This window comes from Pyrgilauda ruficollis, unplaced genomic scaffold (genome assembly GCF_017590135.1).
Source record: "Pyrgilauda ruficollis isolate IOZ18807 unplaced genomic scaffold, ASM1759013v1 scaffold17, whole genome shotgun sequence".
Taxonomy (NCBI): domain Eukaryota; kingdom Metazoa; phylum Chordata; class Aves; order Passeriformes; family Passeridae; genus Pyrgilauda; species Pyrgilauda ruficollis.
The window spans coordinates 3996967-4017280 of NW_024515875.1; the positions used below are offsets into that span (position 1 = coordinate 3996967).

The window sequence follows — 20314 nt, forward strand, 5'->3', positions numbered from 1 at the left end:
AAAGGCTTTTTTGGTCTGTGCTCTCTTCTTGAGTATAAATTAGATTTTTGCAAAATCATTAGGATCTGTAACCTTTCCCCCAGCAGCATTTTTAATAGTTACGTGGTTTTGTTGTTTTGAATGAAGTCATGCAACCTAGCATTCTGCTTCCTTAAGGTTATCTTTTAACCAAAGTGCTCTTTGCAGATGTAGTTGCAGCCTTGTATTTTTAAAGCAATAAGCTGAAACGCCTTGAAAAATGTGCCTTGGTTTTGTACTTTCCCATTAAGCTTTGCTGGACCATCCACTAAGCAAAAAGGTGACAAACTTCTACTGAGCTTTAAATTGAGCTCACTAGTGTGTCAGGGCTCAGATGCACTAGCTGCACAGATTGAAGGGAGAGGTGATCCACAGCAGTGCCTTATGTCTTTGGGAGACCTGAGTTGGGTTCTTTACTCTGCTGTCTGTGTTGCATATTCTCCCTGTGCCTCAGTTCCTCAGCTGTAAAACATCAGGGCAATAATTCTTCCTTACTTAATGGATATCTCAAGAGGCTCAGTTATATAAAGCTAAGCCACAGGCTCCTGCAAAGGATAGGACAGAAAAGAAAAAGTCTAGTTTCTCTCCAGTTGTGTTGCTGATTTTGGTATGGTTTTGTGTCTCTACCCCTTCTTTTTCAGTTTCCCATCTTTTGCAGAAACAGATGGGAAAACTGTGCATCTCCTCCTTTGCTTAGTGATCTGAGATGCATTTACTACAAGCACAGTAATTATTGCAAAAAGTGTTCACATTATTTTGCAAGCATGCACATGCAAGAGGCTATTTACTTGCTAAATTTTTTTTCTTGTTTGGTCTTCTTTACAGATTCCAGTAAGATTATGGCAGACTATAGCCACTCACAAAACCAGATGGAATTACAAAATGCTAGTTTGGGAAAGGGTTCTGTGGTGAATTCCCTTGAAAATGGTCTCCAGGATATTATGGAAAACCTCAACACGAAGAAATATTCATCAACTCTTAAATTTAAAACAAATGGGGACTATGCTGGCTCTTATTTAACCCTTTCACAACCTATGCCAATTAAACCTAATCCTTCCACCAATTTTAAAAATACACACTCTATTAACAAAATTCAAGGAGGGAAGCAGTTCCCCTGTGAAAGCCCATATCTTCCAGATAAAAGTATCTCTGTAAAGCATTTGGGTTCCATATCAGGCATGTCTCCATCCCTCAGCGGGTATAGTTCTGGAAGGACAGATTTTGACATTTATGCCAGCAGAGAAAATGAAAAATCCCTTGGACACGTGGAAAAGTTTCACTACTCAAAGTACAGTCAGAGAAATAAATCCTATGACAACATCTACTTCCCAGGAATGCTGGAATCAAAGAAAATCTCAGGCTCTCTTCTGACTATGTGGAATGGAAGCTCGGGGAACGAGCTGATGCTTTCACCTGGTAGCAATTCTGGGGCAGCCAGCATGCCTTCCAGCCCAAAGCAAGGCAGGAGGATGAATACTGAAAACAGTCTGGCCCTTCACATAAAGCCCGTGAAGTACAAGGATGGGATGATGGAAACTTTGGGTCTACGGCCTAGGAAATACTCTGGTGGATCTCTAAGTCATATGGGAATGTACAGTCGTTCCCTACCCAGACTTTATAAATCAACAGAAAACCAGTTGGTGCCATTAAGTTTGCCCCCCAGAAGCTCTCTGGGTAACAGTAAAAGGAAAAAACTTGGAGAAAAAGATCTACCTCAGAATGCTTGCGATGCGGATAATTACCTGAATTTTTCTTCTTGTAGCTCAGGGCTTTCATCACATCCAAACTCTGTCTCCAGGAGTAATCCCTATGTCAGTTCAACCCTTAGTGTTCCTGCAAGCCCTCGTATTGCTAAAAAAATGCTTTTAGCACCTTCTTCCCCATATCTCCCTGATGATTTTGACAGACTTGGACTCTCAGGAACAAGTCCCAGTAGTTCTTTCTCCCCAGTGGATTTTGACAGGTCGTTCTCTATCCGAAGAAACCTTTCCACCAGTTCCATGGAACTTGATGACCCAGATCTGGAAAGTTACAGACAGACGCCAAATTCTCTGCAAACGTCCATGCGGGAGCGGAAGAACAGCATTAGCTCGATTTCAGGAAGGGAAGACCTCATGGACTATCACAGGAGGCAGAGGGAAGAGCGACTTCGGGAGCAGGAGATGGAACGGCTGGTAATTTTTTCTCTTCCTCTTCGTTATCTGTGATATTTAGCATTTGCAAAACACCCATCCCTAGTCTAGCCATCAGGAAGGTACAGCAAAAATTAAGCTGCTCTGTTTTGAAATTCAAATGCTGCCTGCTCCAGAGACCTTGTTTATTATCACAGTCCATGAAGCTGACGCTTACAGAGCATGCTGCTTGCTTGGATAGACAGTACCATTCAGCCACCCTGGAAAAATGTTGGAACCCATGTAAATTGTGTTCAATTATCCTGCAGGCTGTGTTAAAATGTCTGCGTACATAAACCCCATAAATTATACTGCAGGGATCCTGCAGGACTTTTTGTTTTAGATGATGGCACTGTTTTGTGATAAGTGGGCAAAGAAAAAGAGCTTCTGCTCAGCCTTGTGTGCTGCAGAGTCAGGTATACATTGGTGTGGGCTAAACAGCCATTAGCAGAGTTTTTTCTGCTTAGTTTTCATTTTTTCTGAACATGTTCATTAAAATAGGGGCCTCCTTGCTTCTCCCTCTCCCAAGATGGAGAGTAGCAGAGGGGGGCAGTTTCTCTCTTTGTCTCAGTCAGTGTAAAGTGCATACTGCCTCAGCTTGGGATTATCTGGATAGTAAAATGTAATTTATGTATCCTGAAACAACTTGTGTGTAGGAGAACCCACAAAGGAGTTTGAAACAGTTTTGTACTGAAACTATCTCTGGAAGAACACAACAGTTCTTCCAAAGGGTTTTCAAAGTGGCTTTGGGACTCTCTGACCCTATTAACATGCATTCATATTTTATCATCCACATAGAAACAGAGGTCATTAGATGGGCCAGTTGGTATTCCTGAGTCTTAAATTTGAGACACTAATTTTACATTTGTGTGCCTTAGTTCACATCTTATGAATTTGAGCAAAGTGGCAATAGGATACTCTTGAACCTGTCTTGTTTGCATACAGACAGCAAGCCTGCAGGAAAATTCACTTTCTGGGCAGGCTGGAGGTGAAAAGCCATGGGGAAGATGGATGCAGGGTAGTGGGAATGTGGGAGAAGGGGATGCCTGTCAATGACCACTAGCAACAACTTGGTGCCTGTGCAGGGCCACAGTTCCCATCTTGAGCCACACGAGTGAGCAGGTCAGGTTCAGCTGAAGAACTGTAACCCAGTGAGACGTCTCCCCCTTCCCCATCTCACCTATGTCCTTGATGCAAGCTGGTGGGAAGCCTGTTACGCAGACAGGAGTCTGCCTTCCCCCCCACTCCGTTCCACTGATCATTGCAGTTTATAAGATACAGTGTTGTTTGCAATATGTGAAAAGGTCTTTGCCTGCTCAAAGGCTGTAGCGCTGAGCTGCAGGTGTGAGAGGCGGACAGGCACTGCCCCCTCCCCACTCCATGAGTGTCAGGGCAAGTCCACCCCTGCCCTGCTTTGCTCCCTAAAACCTCTGCTGGCTCCCCTTGAAGCGCAGCTTCTCGGGAGCAGAGTTCCCCAGGGCAAGAATGGCTAGCTGTGAGTGAAATGGCTGGGTGGCTTAGGGCAAAGGTTTTGGGAAACATGTTTCTCCCTCTTCTTACTGCCTTTGTCCTGCCATTCCTCTGCTCTTTCAGTAATCTCCCATCCTGGTGTGTTGTGTGTGCAGTGGTGATTGCTTCTTTGCTTCTTATCAGAAGGTTTTGCAGGTAGTCATGCTGTAAAACCTGAGATAATCAGTCTTAAAAACAACGTACTTGTATTTCAAAGAGAGCAGTCCCTTTTTTTTATCAGTTTTTTTTTGGTTTTTTTGTTTTTTTTTTTTTTTTAATTATTATTTGTAATGAGGGATGAAATATAGTGGGTTGTTTCAGTATTCAGTGAGCTGATAATCGCTCTGGTTTTATATTTGGATGAAATGGCTACATTCCCACCGCTCAGTATTTCCTCTTGCTCAACAATACTTCCATCAAGTCCCAATTCTTCAAAAAGAGAATTTGCTTCCTGTTTTTTCAAAGCTTTTGAAAACAAGATGATGTTTTGTGTGTTTCGTATTTGAACATGAAGGATTTCCCTCCTGCTTGAGTTCATCTTATACTCAAGATACCGCTCCATATCTGCTCCATTCTCCATTTATCAGAGCTATCTGATAGAAGAGTGAAATATCAGGACAGTGCCTCCTTCCAATTGTTTGAGAGTCTGAAAAATGTCATAAGCAGGTATCTAAATCTCTGAGAAGCAGAAAGATATATATTTAAAAATCCACACATCAGTTCTTTGTGTATTAGGGTCTGTCCTATTCTGGTGTTATTTTACTTTGTCCTTCTTTCTGTATGGATCCCTGTCCCAAGATAGTCGAGGATCTGTCCAAATAGGGTCTCGATATATCCAGCCAGAACTTCCAAAGAACAATTTTGTTTGCCCTTGTATACTGACATGGGCACAGGATCTATGTCTGCTCAGGTCTCTTTTTTTATGGGGTTGAAGAAGGTGTGAATAAAAAACCCCAACTAAAGAAGCTCTCATGGATATCAAAACTCTGTGCTCTGAGCTTTCAGTACTGTGTAAAATTCCAGGCTGAGCAGCTGGTAGGTGAATGGCAGGGGAAAGGTAGTCTCTGCATAAGTGTTAGGATTTTTCCTACTGTGTTTTTGAAGCACAGTAGGGAGAAAAACAGTGTAGGAATACTCAAATAAGTTCATAAAAAAAAATAACACCCTTTTTTAGAGGACTAGACTGCTCTGTGGCCCAGATAAGAAGTGGAGAGTGTCTTTCTTTGCATCAGCACTGCCCCTGTAGCTATTCTGCTGGCACAGAGTGGCTCGAAAGCGTTCTAATTGATAGCTGATATTTATTTCTGGATTTTTTTTGGTAGTAAAATCCCTGCACTTGTTGCAATTTGACCTAGTATCTGCCCTTGAACTCTTCTGTTTACTTTCACTTGTTTACTTTTTCTTTTCCATATAAATTATTCTATGAGTTTTACTTGTGTTTAGTTTGCTTTCAAGTGTCAGAGGCTCCTCTGGAAGTTTGCGTTTAGAGCCGCTGCTGCAGCCTGCATATGAAAACAAATGATCTGCCATCATTGCCCAAAGAAATAACCAGAGATTGAAAAAAAAAAAAAAAAAAGTACAAACAGTAAAAATATGCAGGTTGTTTTTCTTTTTTAAAAAAAAAGTCCAAGTTTTAATTTGTTCCTGTGTACCAAATACAAAAGACACATAAGTACTTGTGTAAGATTTGGTGGTTTTCCATATCTGTTTCTTTAGATCTGCTGTCTGTGGCTGGATTCACATAAATTAGCTGAAGACTTGTGCCACTTCTGCTTTGCCAGCCTGATCCTTTGTGACTTGAAGAGCAGGGGGAGCTGGCATTCTGATTCCTGCCGTCTCCCTGGTGCTGGTGCTGGGGGCTGATGGGCTGTGGGAGCAGGTGGGGCAGCCACGGCTGCTCCTGGTGCAGGCAGCAGGGTCACGACCTGCTTCTGCTTCCTCTCCAGCCCAGCTGACCGGACATCACATCCTGGCATGGGATGTTTATATGAGCCGTACAAAAGTAGAAGTTGGAGTAGCTATTGCTGACACTAGCCCAGGAGCCTTATAAACAAGGGAGAAAGTTACTGCTGTGATCTAATAATGTTCCATGTGATTCAGTTAGCTTTTTTTTTTTTTTTCTTTTTTAAAAATTATTATTTAAATAGGAAGTCTCACTCTTTTTTTCCCCCTGAGATGAAAGCCCAATTGTAGCTGCTGGAACTAAAAGAGACTCTTTTTTCTTCAGCTGACAGGGTGGTTGGGAGTGGAACTGCACAGGCAACATAGTTTAGTAGATGTTAAGGGAGATCTGTTTTCTTTGATAGCTACTTGTTTAAATAGCACTAAAGTTTTCAGTGCTGGTTTTTAGGCAGTACAGTGTATTTCCTCTAGATGGTGGTAGTTACCTAAAAAGTAGATGTGCAGTAGGTTCATGATGCCTTCCATTGCCCAGTTTTCTGTAGGGATCTGTGAACATACATAAACATTGTTAATAAAGTTTTAGTAGATCAGGATTTGTACTGGAAGACGTTTCAAGTGCCTGAATGAGCAGTAATAAAATTCAAGGGGCTTGTTCCATAGTCCACTTCGTCACAGTCAGAAGAGCACTGATTTTCATTAGTTTAGTCAGAAGTAGGGAGTAATACGGAATATCACTGTGCCTGGTTTGCAATGATGCCTTGCAATTTACTAAGATGTGCTTATGCAAAGGGAAAATGAAATAAAGCTATTTTGGAGTTTTTAAGATGGTACTACTTTAAAATCATGGTTAATGGAGCTTATGTAAATCTTCATACGGTTTGTGGAAAACCTCATATCCATGTTTTATAAATCTATTTTGGCACTGTGTCTTTCTGTAGACCCTTTAAGCATAAAGTACCCAAGCTGTATGTAAAACTGTAATGATTAGCTCTTAGAGGAGCCCCAACCAAGTAGACAAAGGGTAGCTTCAATGTAATTTTTCCCACCACTAGTATTTGACAGTCTCTGTAGTTTTACAGAATAGCTATTTAATATAATTTAGTTTTGTAATTGAACAAGTGCTGTATAATAGGATAAAAGCCCCTGCGGAATATAACTAATATTGATGACTCCATAACTTTCCAGGAACATTCAGTTTCGATTGTCTTGTGAAACATTTCTGTGGGGTCTTTAATAAGCCAAAATCTGGATTACATAAGCTTAATTTTTGCAGCTATATGTATTATGCAAATTAATGCCATGGTCCAGGAAGAAATCAATTACAGGAGACCTGTTCTCATTTACAGAACTTAAGTACTGCTCTGCAACTCCGGTCTTCAGGCTCCTGCCCTGAGTGTGGCTCGAAAAGGAGCATCTGCATAGGTACCATAGTGACAAAAGGGCTGAATAGTGCTGTTATTTTGGCAGCCAGTGGCATTCCCTCCCGAGCAGAACACATGCCTCGCTCGGGTACAGGAGCTAATTCTCGGAAAGTCATCTGCTCAGCTCCTCCCTGCAGGCTGTCGCTGCTCTGTGCCACTGTTCTCTCCTGCTTTTACCAGTCCGTTTCTCCTGTGCCTGCTCTGGGAAGGAAAGGGTGTGGCACACCGGCTCCTCTGCTGTGACCTGGGTCTCTCCACACTGCTTCTCTGTGCAGTGTCTCTGCTGTCGCAGCTGCCTCTGAGAGTGGGACATGAAATACAGGTGCTGCTTCTGAAAGCTGTGCTGCTGCTGGTAACTTCGGAGCTGAAGCACTAGCTATAGCAAAACAAGGACTGGCAGTGAGAAAACAAACTAGTATGGAGTGAGAAACTGGTGCGAACTGGAAGGAAGGGAAAGAACACTTGGCGAGCTGTTCTCAGTCCCAGTTCAAGTTTATCATTGAAATAAGCTCCTCAGAAATGTAGCACAGAAAGAGAAAGCTTTCTCCAGCCTCTTCTTCATGAGGTAGTGAATCTACATGTAAGAAATGTTTTAGGGGTTTTCTGCAGCTCTCTTCTCCAGTCTCTCTGCCTCTCTCCCCACCATCCTTTTTGACTAGCTGCTGTTCCCGGCTTTTGCTGAGAAGGTGGTGGTTTGTCTGTCTGAGCAGCAGTAGGAAACGTTGTTCTTTGGCAGCTGAAAAATGCAACAGCTTCTTCAGGCAAAGGGAACCTGGCTGCATGGACTAGCCATACTTCATGTTAGTCTTTGTCACAACGGGTAGACTGCATATGTATTTTTAACAGAATTTGAGGTTATCCATTCCTAGTGGCACTTACCTGAAAAGCTTCCTGTTTGCCACAGCTGATTAACCAAGGCTTGCCTTGATATCCAGATATCAGTCACTTCTACACATTTGTAAAATTCATAAATGTGATATGTAGCAGATGAACAAATCTAGGAATCACCACATGGTTTGCTGTTAAACAAGTGGGATATTTATCTCTGCTATTTTAGAAATTTTTTTACGAGGTACCAGGGATGTCTCTTAATGTCATTGATAATCAATAACAGAAGAAGGTTATTATCTCCGTATCCCATCCTTGTCCTTCAGCACTTAAATTTGCAGCCAACTATAGGTGATATGTATCTTTCTCAAAGCCAAGAGTAGTGAAACTGCTCAGGCAGAAAGTGCACTAGACTTGTTACCCCTTTTTGTAGTGGGGAAGAGAATTACAGGAAATACACAGAGATGTTTAAATCAGTTAGAAAGGACATTTTATGGGGAAACACACTGACCAGCTTACAAGGCTTGATTCAACATCCCCCCCATCCCACCAGAGCCAATTTTAAATCCATTTCCTGCTTTGATGTACTTTTTTTTTCCCCCTCTGCTGTGTTCAGTGTCACAAATAACTTGTGTGGTATCTCTTGCAAAATTATTGACTGGATTTTCCATGTGCTACTCATTCTGTGTTCTTCATTGCAAGGGTGCTTTCCTACCTTGCTTCTTCACTGAGAAATTCATTCTGGAAACAGTTACGTGAAGGTGTGCGGGAACTGGAACAAGCTGGCTGAGATGAAATGATGAGAATAGAGTGTATAAAATAACCACAGAGCTTCCTGTCCATAAGCCTCTCAGCACATGTCAAAATAGAAGTGAGAAATATCAGTATTTCTGCAATGTGTCTGAAACCTCATCAGGAATTTTTTGAAGACTGGTTTTCATGCAATTTTTAAGCTTCTTCTGAGCAACTGAGACTTGATGGGGGAAAAAAATAATCCCTTTTTTTCCTGACTGCTTGGCAAAGGGCCGGTTTGCTGCCAGAGCCCCTCACCTGAGCACTTAGGCTGGAATGAGCAGTGGCCTGCTTTGAAATTTGCTGTTTCCTATTATTGCCCAAGGGATGGAAGCTTGGCGTGGGGTAACCCGATACAGCCTGTTATTGCAGGAGGGGTGAGACCTCCCTCGTGTCCTGATGTCCATGTTTCCCATCTATAATCATTACGACAGGCCCGATGCCGTCAGAACAGGGAGAGCTGCATAATTACCGGCTGTCCCAGCCAGCACTTGCACAGGGCTTTAGGAATTAGGTTGCCTGGCCAAAACTTTTAGTAAGAGGGAGGACAGTGGTGTTGGAAGGGTAAGGGAAGAAGCTTATAAGGTCTGGCAGTAGTTGCCTGGAGGGAAGAAGGCTTTGGAGAGTTGTAATTATGTTGACCATTTGGGGTTGAAGGATGTATGAGAAACTGCTGGACCTATTCCGTGGAAAATAGAAGTTTTCAGTTGCTGCCCCAGGCTCCGTTATTTCAGTGGCTCATCTTGATACAGGAGGATTCCGAGGAAAGCTGCAGTGGGAACCTGGGAATAAGCCACCCAAAGGCAAAAGCGCTCTCTTGTTTGGGTAGTGCTTGGAAAGGGGTGGGTTCAGACGGGTTCTCCAGCTCAGAGGTCTGAATTGCAGGTGATGTGCACGTGCGGTGTACACAGCCAGGTAATCTCTCAGTAGCCCTATAAAACTCTGGGTGCATGTAACCAGTGTTGAGTTTTCATACAATGCAATGGCTTGCTGCATGGAGAGCTGAGGCAGTGCATTGCCTGCCCTGCTTTGCTTGATCCTCGTTATCACTTGCTGCTGGGCATAGGAAGTGTTGGGGCTGGCAGAAGTAGCTGCTGTGCAAATCTTCCTTGCAAATATAATGCCAGGTAGAGCTGGGAAAGAAGTCTGTCTGTGGTGGTTCCTGGGGAGGGAGGCTGAGGACGTTGGTTTTTTGGCTTTCTTTTAAAATGCTACTGTAGAAGGAATTCCTAGAAATCAGAAATTAGATCATTAGTGCAGATACTAATGCCAAGCATGGAGCACTCACAGTGGTCTTTTTTCCAGCAAAATTTTCAATAGACTTATGGTAAGCAATTTTTCTTTTTTTCTTTAAGAAAAATAACATGAAATAACATAAATGTTATTAACCTCTTAAAAATGAAAAGGTATAAAAAAAATCCATCTGAAATGGAAGTTACCAGAAGCTATGCATACAGTAAGATAAAACCAATATAACTTGCTAACAGTTGATAAAAGGTGTCATAGAGATCTAGAAATCCTTCAGAAATTAAATGTTTATCAAAACCTGAAGCATATAAAGTCAAAATGGCACAGCTACTCTGAATCTCAAGTTTGAAATGTTGGTGTGAATCCATAGAGAATTTGAGTAAACTGATAAATAAAGATTTCTTCCACTTCTGTGCATTTGACAGATTCTGTATTTTAGATGTGATGCCTCATTTTTTTCTGTTAATGCTCCTAAAACTGTGTTTTTCAAAATGTGGACTAATTCTCTCAAAAGGAGGAATCACAGTTAACAAAATGGAAAAGCTAGAAAAGTCAGGAATGCGTGAGTTCATGGAAAATCTATGCAATATTTTGCAGCTTGGTAGGAATATAGCATAAGTGTGAAGTGGAACAGTTAGTCATTTATGTAGTGAGATCACTGGACATGTGTACATACAAATGGGGTGTAGACACAGAAACCTCAATAAAAAATTTCAAAGTACATTTCGCAGAAATTAATAGCTAGTTAAATAAGATGTCCTAACACTTATTTATTTTTCCAATGTAGAAAGTTTGAATATTCTTAAAATCTTCTTTGACATTAATTTTGATTCTGTATCTTGCACTGTAATTTATTTATTGCAGTTTATTATCTCTAAGTGGTAGATGGACTTCAATCCTTCACTCTAAAACAAAAAAAACCAAACCCAAAGCACCAAACAAACAAAATCCTAACCCAAACAAAACAAAAACGCCTGGAAAACTTTTTTTAACTTCATCTTTATTTTAGCTCACCTGTGACACTCAGTACTATTATCTTTTTCTGAACCAGGAACGACAGCGGCTCGAGACAATCCTCAATCTGTGTGCAGAATACTCCAAATCTGACAGCGATCCTACTGCAGCTACTACAGTTGCTGATGTTCAGAAAATTAACAAAGAACTTGAAAAGCTTCAACTCTCTGATGAGGATTCCGTGTTTGAAGACTCCCAGGTGAATCTGGAAGCGAGGTTCAGACCCCACTTGAAATCATCTGTGAGCGACTCGGATTTCTCGGAGCTGAGCAGCCAGAGCCATGGCACTGCTGCTTACCTGCCCTCGCGGGGGCTGAGGGCTGAGGAGCACTTCAGTGAGAGCACCAAGCCTCCACCTTTTGCTGCTCACAGCTTCCTGAAGGATGCCACCGAGTCATCCTACCTAAGCATCACACCAAAGGTAATGCTCTGTAGGAGGGGACAGTGTAATCCAGGCTTGAAATCCTCCTCTAGGAGTTGCCTGTCCTATCAAGGGCCACAATTAGGCTGGCTTAGGTATGAGAATTAATCTCAGAACTCATACATCTTTATAAGCCATCAAATGTAGGAGATAATAGCCAGCAAAACGTAGCAGCCAGCAAATAATTATTCCATATCTTGTGGAAGCTAATGGTACTGGAAGTTGGTTTGGTTTTTTTAGTGGGATGTACTGTTCAGGAAGAGTTTTAAGATCTTCCAAGAGAGAAAGATTTGCTTGAACAATTATAGCTACTTAAAAAAAGGTTTCCAGAACACTGCTTTTCATCCTGCTGAGAGGTAGGAGGGAAGAGATGCTCTGCTGATTTTTCCCAACCTGATGCTCTTGTAAGAAGAATATATTTTATCACACTCACCTGGGAGATGAAGAGGAGTTGCCTGAGCCGAATTTACTGTCCTGTCTCTTTCCTGGGGTTGGACCTGAGATGCTTACCAGATCAGCTGTTATCTTTTGGGGATGATGCAGTAGCAGCAAACCTTCTGCCCCTCCAACCCAACTGCTCGCTTTAATAAGCTGCACCTCCTTTCCTGTGTGCTTCTCATTGCTGTTTCATTACCTAAAGGAAGCTTTCCTTTAATAAAGGAGCTAACAGCATTCCTAACCCTTTCCATGCCAGTGCAGCAGCAGCCTCCTCCTGGATGTGCCAGAGCAGCAGTGTAGCAAATACCAGTGGCAGGCAGTGTGTTAAATAACTGTTCTAAAGAGCTGGAGTCAGGATTGAAATGAGACCAAGCAAAGCCATAAAAGCAGGTTTCTGTTTAACAAGTTCACACCTTCAAAATACTTTGTCTCTTCTATTTACTGTTATTTACACACTGTATGATCTTAAGCATGGTTATATGCCTCAGGTGAATTGTATTTAACTCTGCTACACTCACAACTTGAGAGTAGTGTGTGTGTGTAGAAGAAGAGAGAGGTGTGATAGTAACACATTTTCATTTCCAAAGGGTGATCTCTCTGGAAATCTGTCTGCCGAGTCTTCTGGTGTGAAATTGTGTTGAGCAGGAACATGCTGTTATGGTTTGACTTGCTCTTTCCACGTTGAAAACATGGTAACACATTTCACTTACAAGTTGTTGTGGTCTTGCATTTCTTTCCCGTTTGTTGCTTTCTTCATGCAAGTCAGAGATCCTATTTAAAGTCCTTATTAGGAAGTTGAAATCAAAGATGTTATGTCAGCATTATCCAAACAGGAGACAGGACAAAAAGAGGCTTTGCTGCTAGGACTACTATTACTAAATCAAGGAATACCATTCATTCATTCATTCATTGTAAAGGGAGTTCTGTTAAGCCCTGAGAAAAGCACCAGCAAGCAACTGCGTTATTGAAGTGCAGCTCGTTTTGAAATACTGAGCTCACATTTGTTCAGAATAAAATGCCTGCTCTCAGAGTAGCAATTCAGTAGCTGAACTGAGCCTCTCTTGAGCAAGGCTGTGTGGCCCAGAGGTGACTGCGCAGCCCTGCATGCAGCCCACCTCTAATCCTGGCTGGGGATAATGCGCCAGCAGCCTTCCCAGAGGAAGTGGATTGCAAACCCCTGGGCTCAGGTGAACGTGAAGAATTCAAACTCAGTACTTGGATCAAACACTCAGTGTTTGATCTAGTGTTGGATGGTGTAAGATCCCAGGTATTTTCTTCCTAATCTTGTTTAATTCTTGACACAGGTATCTAGTAAGGAAATAGCAATGAAAAAAAGGATCATTAAAGGTGCTTCTTCCTCAGTGCTACCTGGGGAGATAGGACCAACTTTTGTCCTTATTTTACAGAAGCCACCCATCTTAAACGCTGGTTACAAAAATGTCCTATCCTGCCTCCTGGCCTGTATTAAATGAACAGCTGAAATTTGCATAAAAAGTGTCTTCATCTGTCTGTGTTATTTTTATAAGGGAAAAATTGGATTTTCACAACCTAAATAGCACAGCATGTAAAGTATTCTCAAAGGTTAAGTTTTAGTAATTCCTTTAGAATGAATGGTATTTACTTTTAAGTATAGTATTTACTTCCAATGCCTGGAAGTAAAGTATCGTGTTTGTTTCTCTTGTACACCTCCTAAATATAGAAATAGCAATATAGTAGATAGGAAATATGTAATGGGTTCAAAACCAACAGTGCCATACTTGTCTAAAATGAAAACCATATGAAAGGGGGACAGAAAAGGCAGCATTTGCCTCTTTTTCTAATGAACCTCTTGTGATGTGCAACTGCAGATACCAGAATGCACCAGTGAAGAGCAGAGAAGGCAGGAGCTTGGTCGACTGGAGGAGGAACGCATAATAATACTGAATAACTTGGAAGAACTTGAGCAGAAGATCAAAGATTTAAATGACCAGATGGATGAATCCTCAAGAGAGGTATGAAAACATGTTTTTGGTTTTCCATGTCTTGGCTGTTGCGTGTGCCTACATAGCAGAAGTCTGGTGGGTTCAGCAAGTACAACATGCAGGAACTTGTGGATGTGTGTAGTCTTCATATTCTGTGCTTTTTCACCAGAATAATAAACCTGGCAGGCTCCTGCTATGAAGGGTATTTTTCTCCAGCTGGGGGATGCTTATGATGCTTGGATTAGCCTTTCCCAGCTGTAACCATTACACTCTGAAGTGGAATTGGAACAATCTTGCTTGTTTAATGGTCACTCAGTTAATCCAAATACCTTGTGTCACTTGGGAGTTTTATGGTGGTATCTCCTGTGACTGTTTAAAGAGAAAGGAAGTGAGACAACTTCCTTTCAGTCCTCCTTGGCTTTACAGTGGCAAGGGTAGGTTGGCACCCTGTTGACTTCTGGAATGTCACAGTTGCAAACTAAGCTGGCCAGGCATTTGGGTTGTGCGTGCTCCAATTATCAGCAGCAGGAAAGAAACAGCTGTTCCAGAAGGGTTTCCTATGGAGCCTGGGCACAGAGACAGGAGGAAGCACAGAGAAGAGTTGGAAAACAAAAAGTTTTGGAAGAAAGAATCTTCAAGCTAAAGTTGGTTTGGGCTTTATTTTGCACTATTTTATGCTGCAATTTCACTTTTTCTCAAATTTGTGACCTCTTTTTAACTTTTGTGGCAGAAAAACTTATGGGATGATTTTTTCCCCTCCCCTTTTTAAAAAATATTTTTCTCTTGTGAACCAACTCATTCCCCTCCCCCCTGAAAATAATGTGTATCAAGATTTCTTCTGATTCTGGACTGCTTCTGAAAAATGTTTTGTGTTCCTAGTTGGATATGGAATGTGCCCTTTTGGATGGGGAACAGAAATCTGAAACAACAGAGCTGCTGAAAGAAAAGGAAATATTGGATCATCTAAACAGAAAAATAGCTGAACTGGAGAGAAATATTATTGGTGAAAAGACAAAGGTAATTCAGTTGTTGTTGCCTGATGTGTTCTCTGTTCCCCTTGATTTTTAAAGTATTTTTTATTATTAATATTAATGGAGCTTATTTGATTAAATACTGCCTGTAAGTAAATTTGCTTGATAAATATGGAAGAAAAAATTATTGTTTCACTATCATTTCCCTTTCACAGTATTGTTTTCCAAGGTATGATTGACAAGCAAAATATAGTAAGCTAAAATAGAAAGACCTGACCTACTGTGAAGATACTTTTAATAATAAAAACACTTCATATAGGACTTGTTCTTGGGTTATCTGTTGTTTAAAAGAACATTATTAATTGATTAATATCTGTTCCAGTACCCTCCTTTATATAATTTGGAGGAAAAAAAAAGAAATTATTTTCTCAGCAAAGGAGCAAAATGAAAAAGGGTGCAGTTTTTATCTAATATCATATAGAATATATAATATAAGACATCCATCAAGTATGTAATTTTAAAGTCATTATATTGTTTTGTTTGCTGACTGACAATTTAAGTACTGAAGAATATTCCCTCTGTAATTAAGTCTCAGAAATTAATTAGTTTTGATATACAGTCACCTACTTAATTTTTCTCAACTATACAAGAAATAGATAGGCATATACTTCTAAAATAAGATAGCAGTATAAGAAGATTTTAAGTGCAGAAATGGAAAGGGCCTGCAAGATGAAGTTGCATCACACACGTCAGGGAGTGCTGGTTCCCTCCAATGGGCTCTTTGCTGGCCTCTTCAGGCATGCTGTTCCCTTCTCCACAGGGGATCTACCATGGCCAATAATACCTCAAGGTCAGGAAGTTTTTCCAGGGATTTCAGCCAATGTTGTTTCCTTTTAAAATTTCATTCTCTACCTCATAATTTAGACCTGTCACTTGTGGAATTGCTCTAGCTAGTCTCTCTTCTTTTCTTAAGCTTTCCAGAAATATCTGGAAGTCTTCTGCATTTTTTGCTTAGAAAAGCTGCATGTTTTTAGCACGTTCACAGTTCCAATTCAATTCACATTTTACAGCTTGCATTGTTTTATTTCTGAGCTTTCTGTCCTTGATTTCTGCCTGCCCTGTCAGGAGCCTGGTTGCTGTTTTGTCGCTCTGCTTATCAAGCTTGTGTCTGAAAAGGAGAATGGTGCTCCCACATCTCCGCTTTGTGGGCAGAGAGTGCACATCCAGTTTGAGTTTGAACCTCCCTGAACTTCTCTGTCTGCATTTTTCCTTGTGCTTGTGTACCCCTCACTGATCCTTCAGCTTTCAGTGTTGCCTGTGGTCACATTTTAAGTTGCCTATGGGACACGTTTCATACTTGCTTTTTAGCAGAAAGATGAGTTTAAACTGGGTATCAGCAGATAGGGTGTGCAACCACATGCTGTTCAAAAGAATGCTGCTGGAAGTTTTGGTTGGTAAGTGGTAATAAATAACATGTTCAGAAATTCAAGAGATCTTTTGTATTGCCTTTCCAGTAGCCTGAAAGTTCAGTTAAAGTAGTGGGAGTTATTGTAAAATCTGCATGAAATTTAAATTTCCTTGCAGCCACCTGTTAGTGTATAGGTCTAGTTTAAATTTTCAGGTGAAATGAAACATGGAAAGCAGCCTATAAAAAACACTTTTTGTTTAAAAGGCAAGTTCACTAAAAACATTTTTTTCAGTATGAGGCATGGCACTAGTCAGATCAGCTATAAAATTTTAGTTGTGTTTTCTTTTGTGTTCCTCTTTGTTTTAAACAAAGAAAGCCAGCTGTGAGTGTGTGCTCTAGTAGCTGAGCCATGACTCAGTTAATACTGAAATTGTCTTTGCAGGAATACACTCACAGTTGGGGTTTTTTTTGGGAATATGTCTGAAAGCATTGCATAAAAGTGAAAGTTGAAAATAGAAATGTGAGATGGGCTTCTACAAAGGGAGTAAAATTTAAAGTGACAGCTGAAGTGTTCTAGGGAAAGTGGTGTCAGCCAGCAAAACAGATGGCACTGATCCTGCCAACAAATAACAGTTCCGGCTGGCTTGAAACGGTAGCATTTTTTAAAGCTTGCTTATTGTATCTGTGTTGAAGTTCAAGCCATGCAGAGCTGCGTCAAGATACATCTTGGCTCTGGAGTAATACAGGATCAACCCCCACCCACAAAAAGTGGGCTCAGGTGGAGGTAATAGGTGGTCCCTTTTGCTGGAATAATTTGAAACTTAGGACAGAATTAAGGCTTGGGTTTTCACCAGGAGTTTCTACTCTACTGATGGTACTTTTTGTGTTATGTCTTGCTAAAACAAGTGTCCCAGTGTCTACAAGTTGGCCACAGTTTCTATTAGTTACCTGAATGTTTCACCCCTACTGATAGCTGGGGTCTTGGTTTTGGTGGGGCTTCAAGGCAAGAAGCTGTTGGAGTCCCATATCTTGAACAGTGGTTACATTTCTGCCAGGGTAAGGGAGTGATATCTGAATATACCACACGGTGTTCGTGGTCTGGAGGTGAGAGGGAGAGTTCATTCGATGGTGGGGGCATTACTGCTGTATATGATGGCACTTGTCTCTGGAGCAGCTTGAGCATCTCATGGAATTTGCCACTGAACTTGGCACCTGTTTGACAGGAAACTCCTGCCTGCTTGAGTCTCATCCTTAACTGTATGCTTGTTTGAAAAACCTGTGAAATTCTTAAAAAGAGAGATAATAAACTACAATCTAATTTTTGGGCATGTTATGTACTTGAAATGAACTGTTTGTCGAAGCTTTTGCACTACCTTCTACCTAACTATTTGGGGATTTTTAAATTATTTTTTAAATGCCCTGTGCACATTTCATTTAGGTGATGACACAAAGTTTTGCCAACTTTTTCAGAGTATTAAAGCCACAATTTTTAGTCCTTGCAAGGCAAAAGAATTGACTGGAAAACATACTGGAAGTCAGAAGGCAGGAGTAAGTTCAGGTTTGGGCTGTCGGTGTGCTTTTTGCTGTGGTGCAATATCTCTGTGTCCCATTTTGTGAGTGGGTTTGTACGTTATATTTTAAGCTGCATGCTGGTCTCATCCGAGTCCAGTGCTTAACCCTCTCAGATCATGAGGCAGGACTAACGGGGGGAGAGGACGAGTGAACCAGTGGGGAAGACGATGTAGTGCACACCCTCAGGGGTGTTGAAAGCATTTCCCTTGCCTTTGCGGTTCTGCCGCCACACACATTGGAAGCAACTTGTATTGGTTTACTTGGGTTTTGAAAATCAGAGCTATGGGTGATTGCCATTTCAGAAAGATGACAGAAACTTTCAGCAACCCTGCTGGAGTTGGCATAGTTTTGGTGTGGTACCTGGCTTGTCTATGAGCTACAAGTGCTGTCAGGACTCAGTTGTCCTGGCTGGAGTAGCTACTTCCAGAGCTGTTTCACATGGCCTGTACTTTCAGCTATGCTGGAAACCATGCTAGGATATGGAGAAAAGCCCAACTTTTGCCTCCTTATCTGGCCTTCTTGAGAACAGCTTCCTTTCTTCTTCCTTTCTTCTTCCATTCTTCTCTACAGAAAAAGATGATGACCTACATATGTGAATATCAGTTATTAAGCTATTAATCACACGTTCCATTTATGCAGAGAGAGCCCTGATAAGTCCTTTGTAACACAATTTGACAGATACAGCTTGAAGCTCTCTGGGAAAGAGCTTAGTTATGGATCTTGACAAAATTACTTTGAGTGCAGCTTGCTCTAGAGGGAGCTGAGCTGGGCAGTAGCCGAAACAAGCAAGCAGGTGAAGCTTTTCTCTTTTCCCTGCCACCAGGGCGTAGCTCCCTGTAGTTACCATGGCAATTCTGCTAGCGTACAATAATGATGTGGTTGTTCCCTGTGGAACAGCACCTCAGGCCCAGGGTGCTGTTTGTGTTTGCGACGTCTCTCTGATGAACCTTCGCTCGTGAGATCAGGATTGATATTTGTCCATAAGGAAATTGGAGAAAATTGTATTTGCGTGGATGTCATCCAGCACTGCAATGTACTTTGTTTTCACACAGTGGTTCAATAATCTGTGCCATCTTAAAACATGCAGCCCAGCATATGTGGAGAAGGATGGTTAATGATTCCCTGCACCTTGTGTCTCCAAGTAAAGCATGAGGCTGAAAGTAACGGCATAGCCAGGGAAAGAAAAACTAGATCAGTAAGCATGAATAAACAAGAATAACTGAAAATTAGTAGTGAATTCAGCAGATGTGCTGTGGGAAGTAATCACAGCTAAATGGGAGTTTTGGGAGACCGCTTCAAAATCAGTATTTATGCAAAAGTTGAGAGTCTTAAAAAAGAGAGGGAGATTATTCCTTTTCTTCTAGAGGACCTTTGCCTTATGTCATGGAGAAATATGTACTATGGAACTCCTTTATCAGCCTGGGTTTCCTGTCCCTTTTCAGGATCAGCTGGCAGGGGATAACTCATCTTTTTTGGAATACGTTTAATTTTGTCCACATGCCTTTGTGGAAATATTTTTTCAGTCATTAACAGAATATATCAGACCTGCCAAAACATTTGAAGCTCAGCTTCTGCTGAATTTGTACTGCAAAGACTTGCAAGAATAGAGTAAAGGAAAGAGCAGCTGTCTGATGAGCCATCAGCAATCAAAGTTAAATATACTGGTTGCCCCTCTCCTCAATCCTTCCTCTTCTGGATGCAAATTCCCACTGCTGGATTTTATCCTGAAGAATGTGACAAATTTATGTCTTACAGCATAGCCTCTTAAATATTTACTGGTCAGATTCCAGTTCAACAAGATGTAAGCAAGTATTTTAAAAGGATGAGCTACCATGTCCATAACATTACCTGCCTCCTTAAGACACAATGAACAAGATTAGATGTTTAGAGGAATACTTGTATCTGCTGGATATATCCACATAAGGATATCCTGTAGAGAGAACACTAATGACCACGAAGAGGATTACAAAGACTCAATGAGAAAAACCTGAATTCACGAGCTTTCTTTTAAAACATTCATGAGAGAAGTATCAGAATGAGTTATATCCCTAATGGGAATTCCTCTTACTGTCATCTAGATATTGAAGACTATAAGAATTTGAATTTTCTAACTTGAATGGTTTTTTCTTGTGGTTTGGATGATTGTTTCCTCTTTTATACTCATGAAGGAACAGTGCTATAGAATCACAGGCTTTCTTTTGTCCCTCCATGTGTTCACTGGGACAACACATTGCAATGGTCAGAGAATGAGCTTAGAAATTCCAAAATACTGGAGTAGTCTTAGGAGCAGGTTAATGTGTGCACCTATTGGGATTTATTTACTTGAAGCAGAGGGATTGCTTACTCTGATTTAAAATGCCTATTAGTAGATTAATAGACACATCTGAAACAAAACTATTGAGATCTTTTGTATAGATGCCATCACTGAATACAAACTGTTATGTAATAAATTAGTTACCACTCACACAGGAAAAAAAAACTACTATGAACAACCTTCTTCTGTCTTACTATGTTCCTTTTCATATGCCTGTTATTTTCTTAATAGCTTTTGTCATGAAACTGACTGGGATTTAGTGACAAAGAAGAAAATTGTGACAAGTTTCATGCATCTGTCCTTAAAGAGATAGAGGAATGCAAGAA

At 41.1% G+C, this 20314-nt stretch overlaps 1 protein-coding gene across 6 annotated transcripts in view; it reads left to right on the forward strand.

Annotated features, from left to right (window-relative positions):
- PHLDB2 (pleckstrin homology like domain family B member 2) overlaps positions 1-20314 on the forward strand; it is a 66063-nt gene that overhangs the window by 12146 nt on the left and 33603 nt on the right. For all 6 annotated transcript variants that reach the window (XM_041463782.1, XM_041463785.1, XM_041463784.1 and 3 more), the window contains exons 3-6: positions 844-2192; positions 10941-11324; positions 13610-13753; positions 14603-14740. In XM_041463782.1, the coding sequence (XP_041319716.1) occupies positions 844-2192; positions 10941-11324; positions 13610-13753; positions 14603-14740 (2015 nt within the window). The remainder of the gene's footprint in view (positions 1-843; positions 2193-10940; positions 11325-13609; positions 13754-14602; positions 14741-20314) is intronic.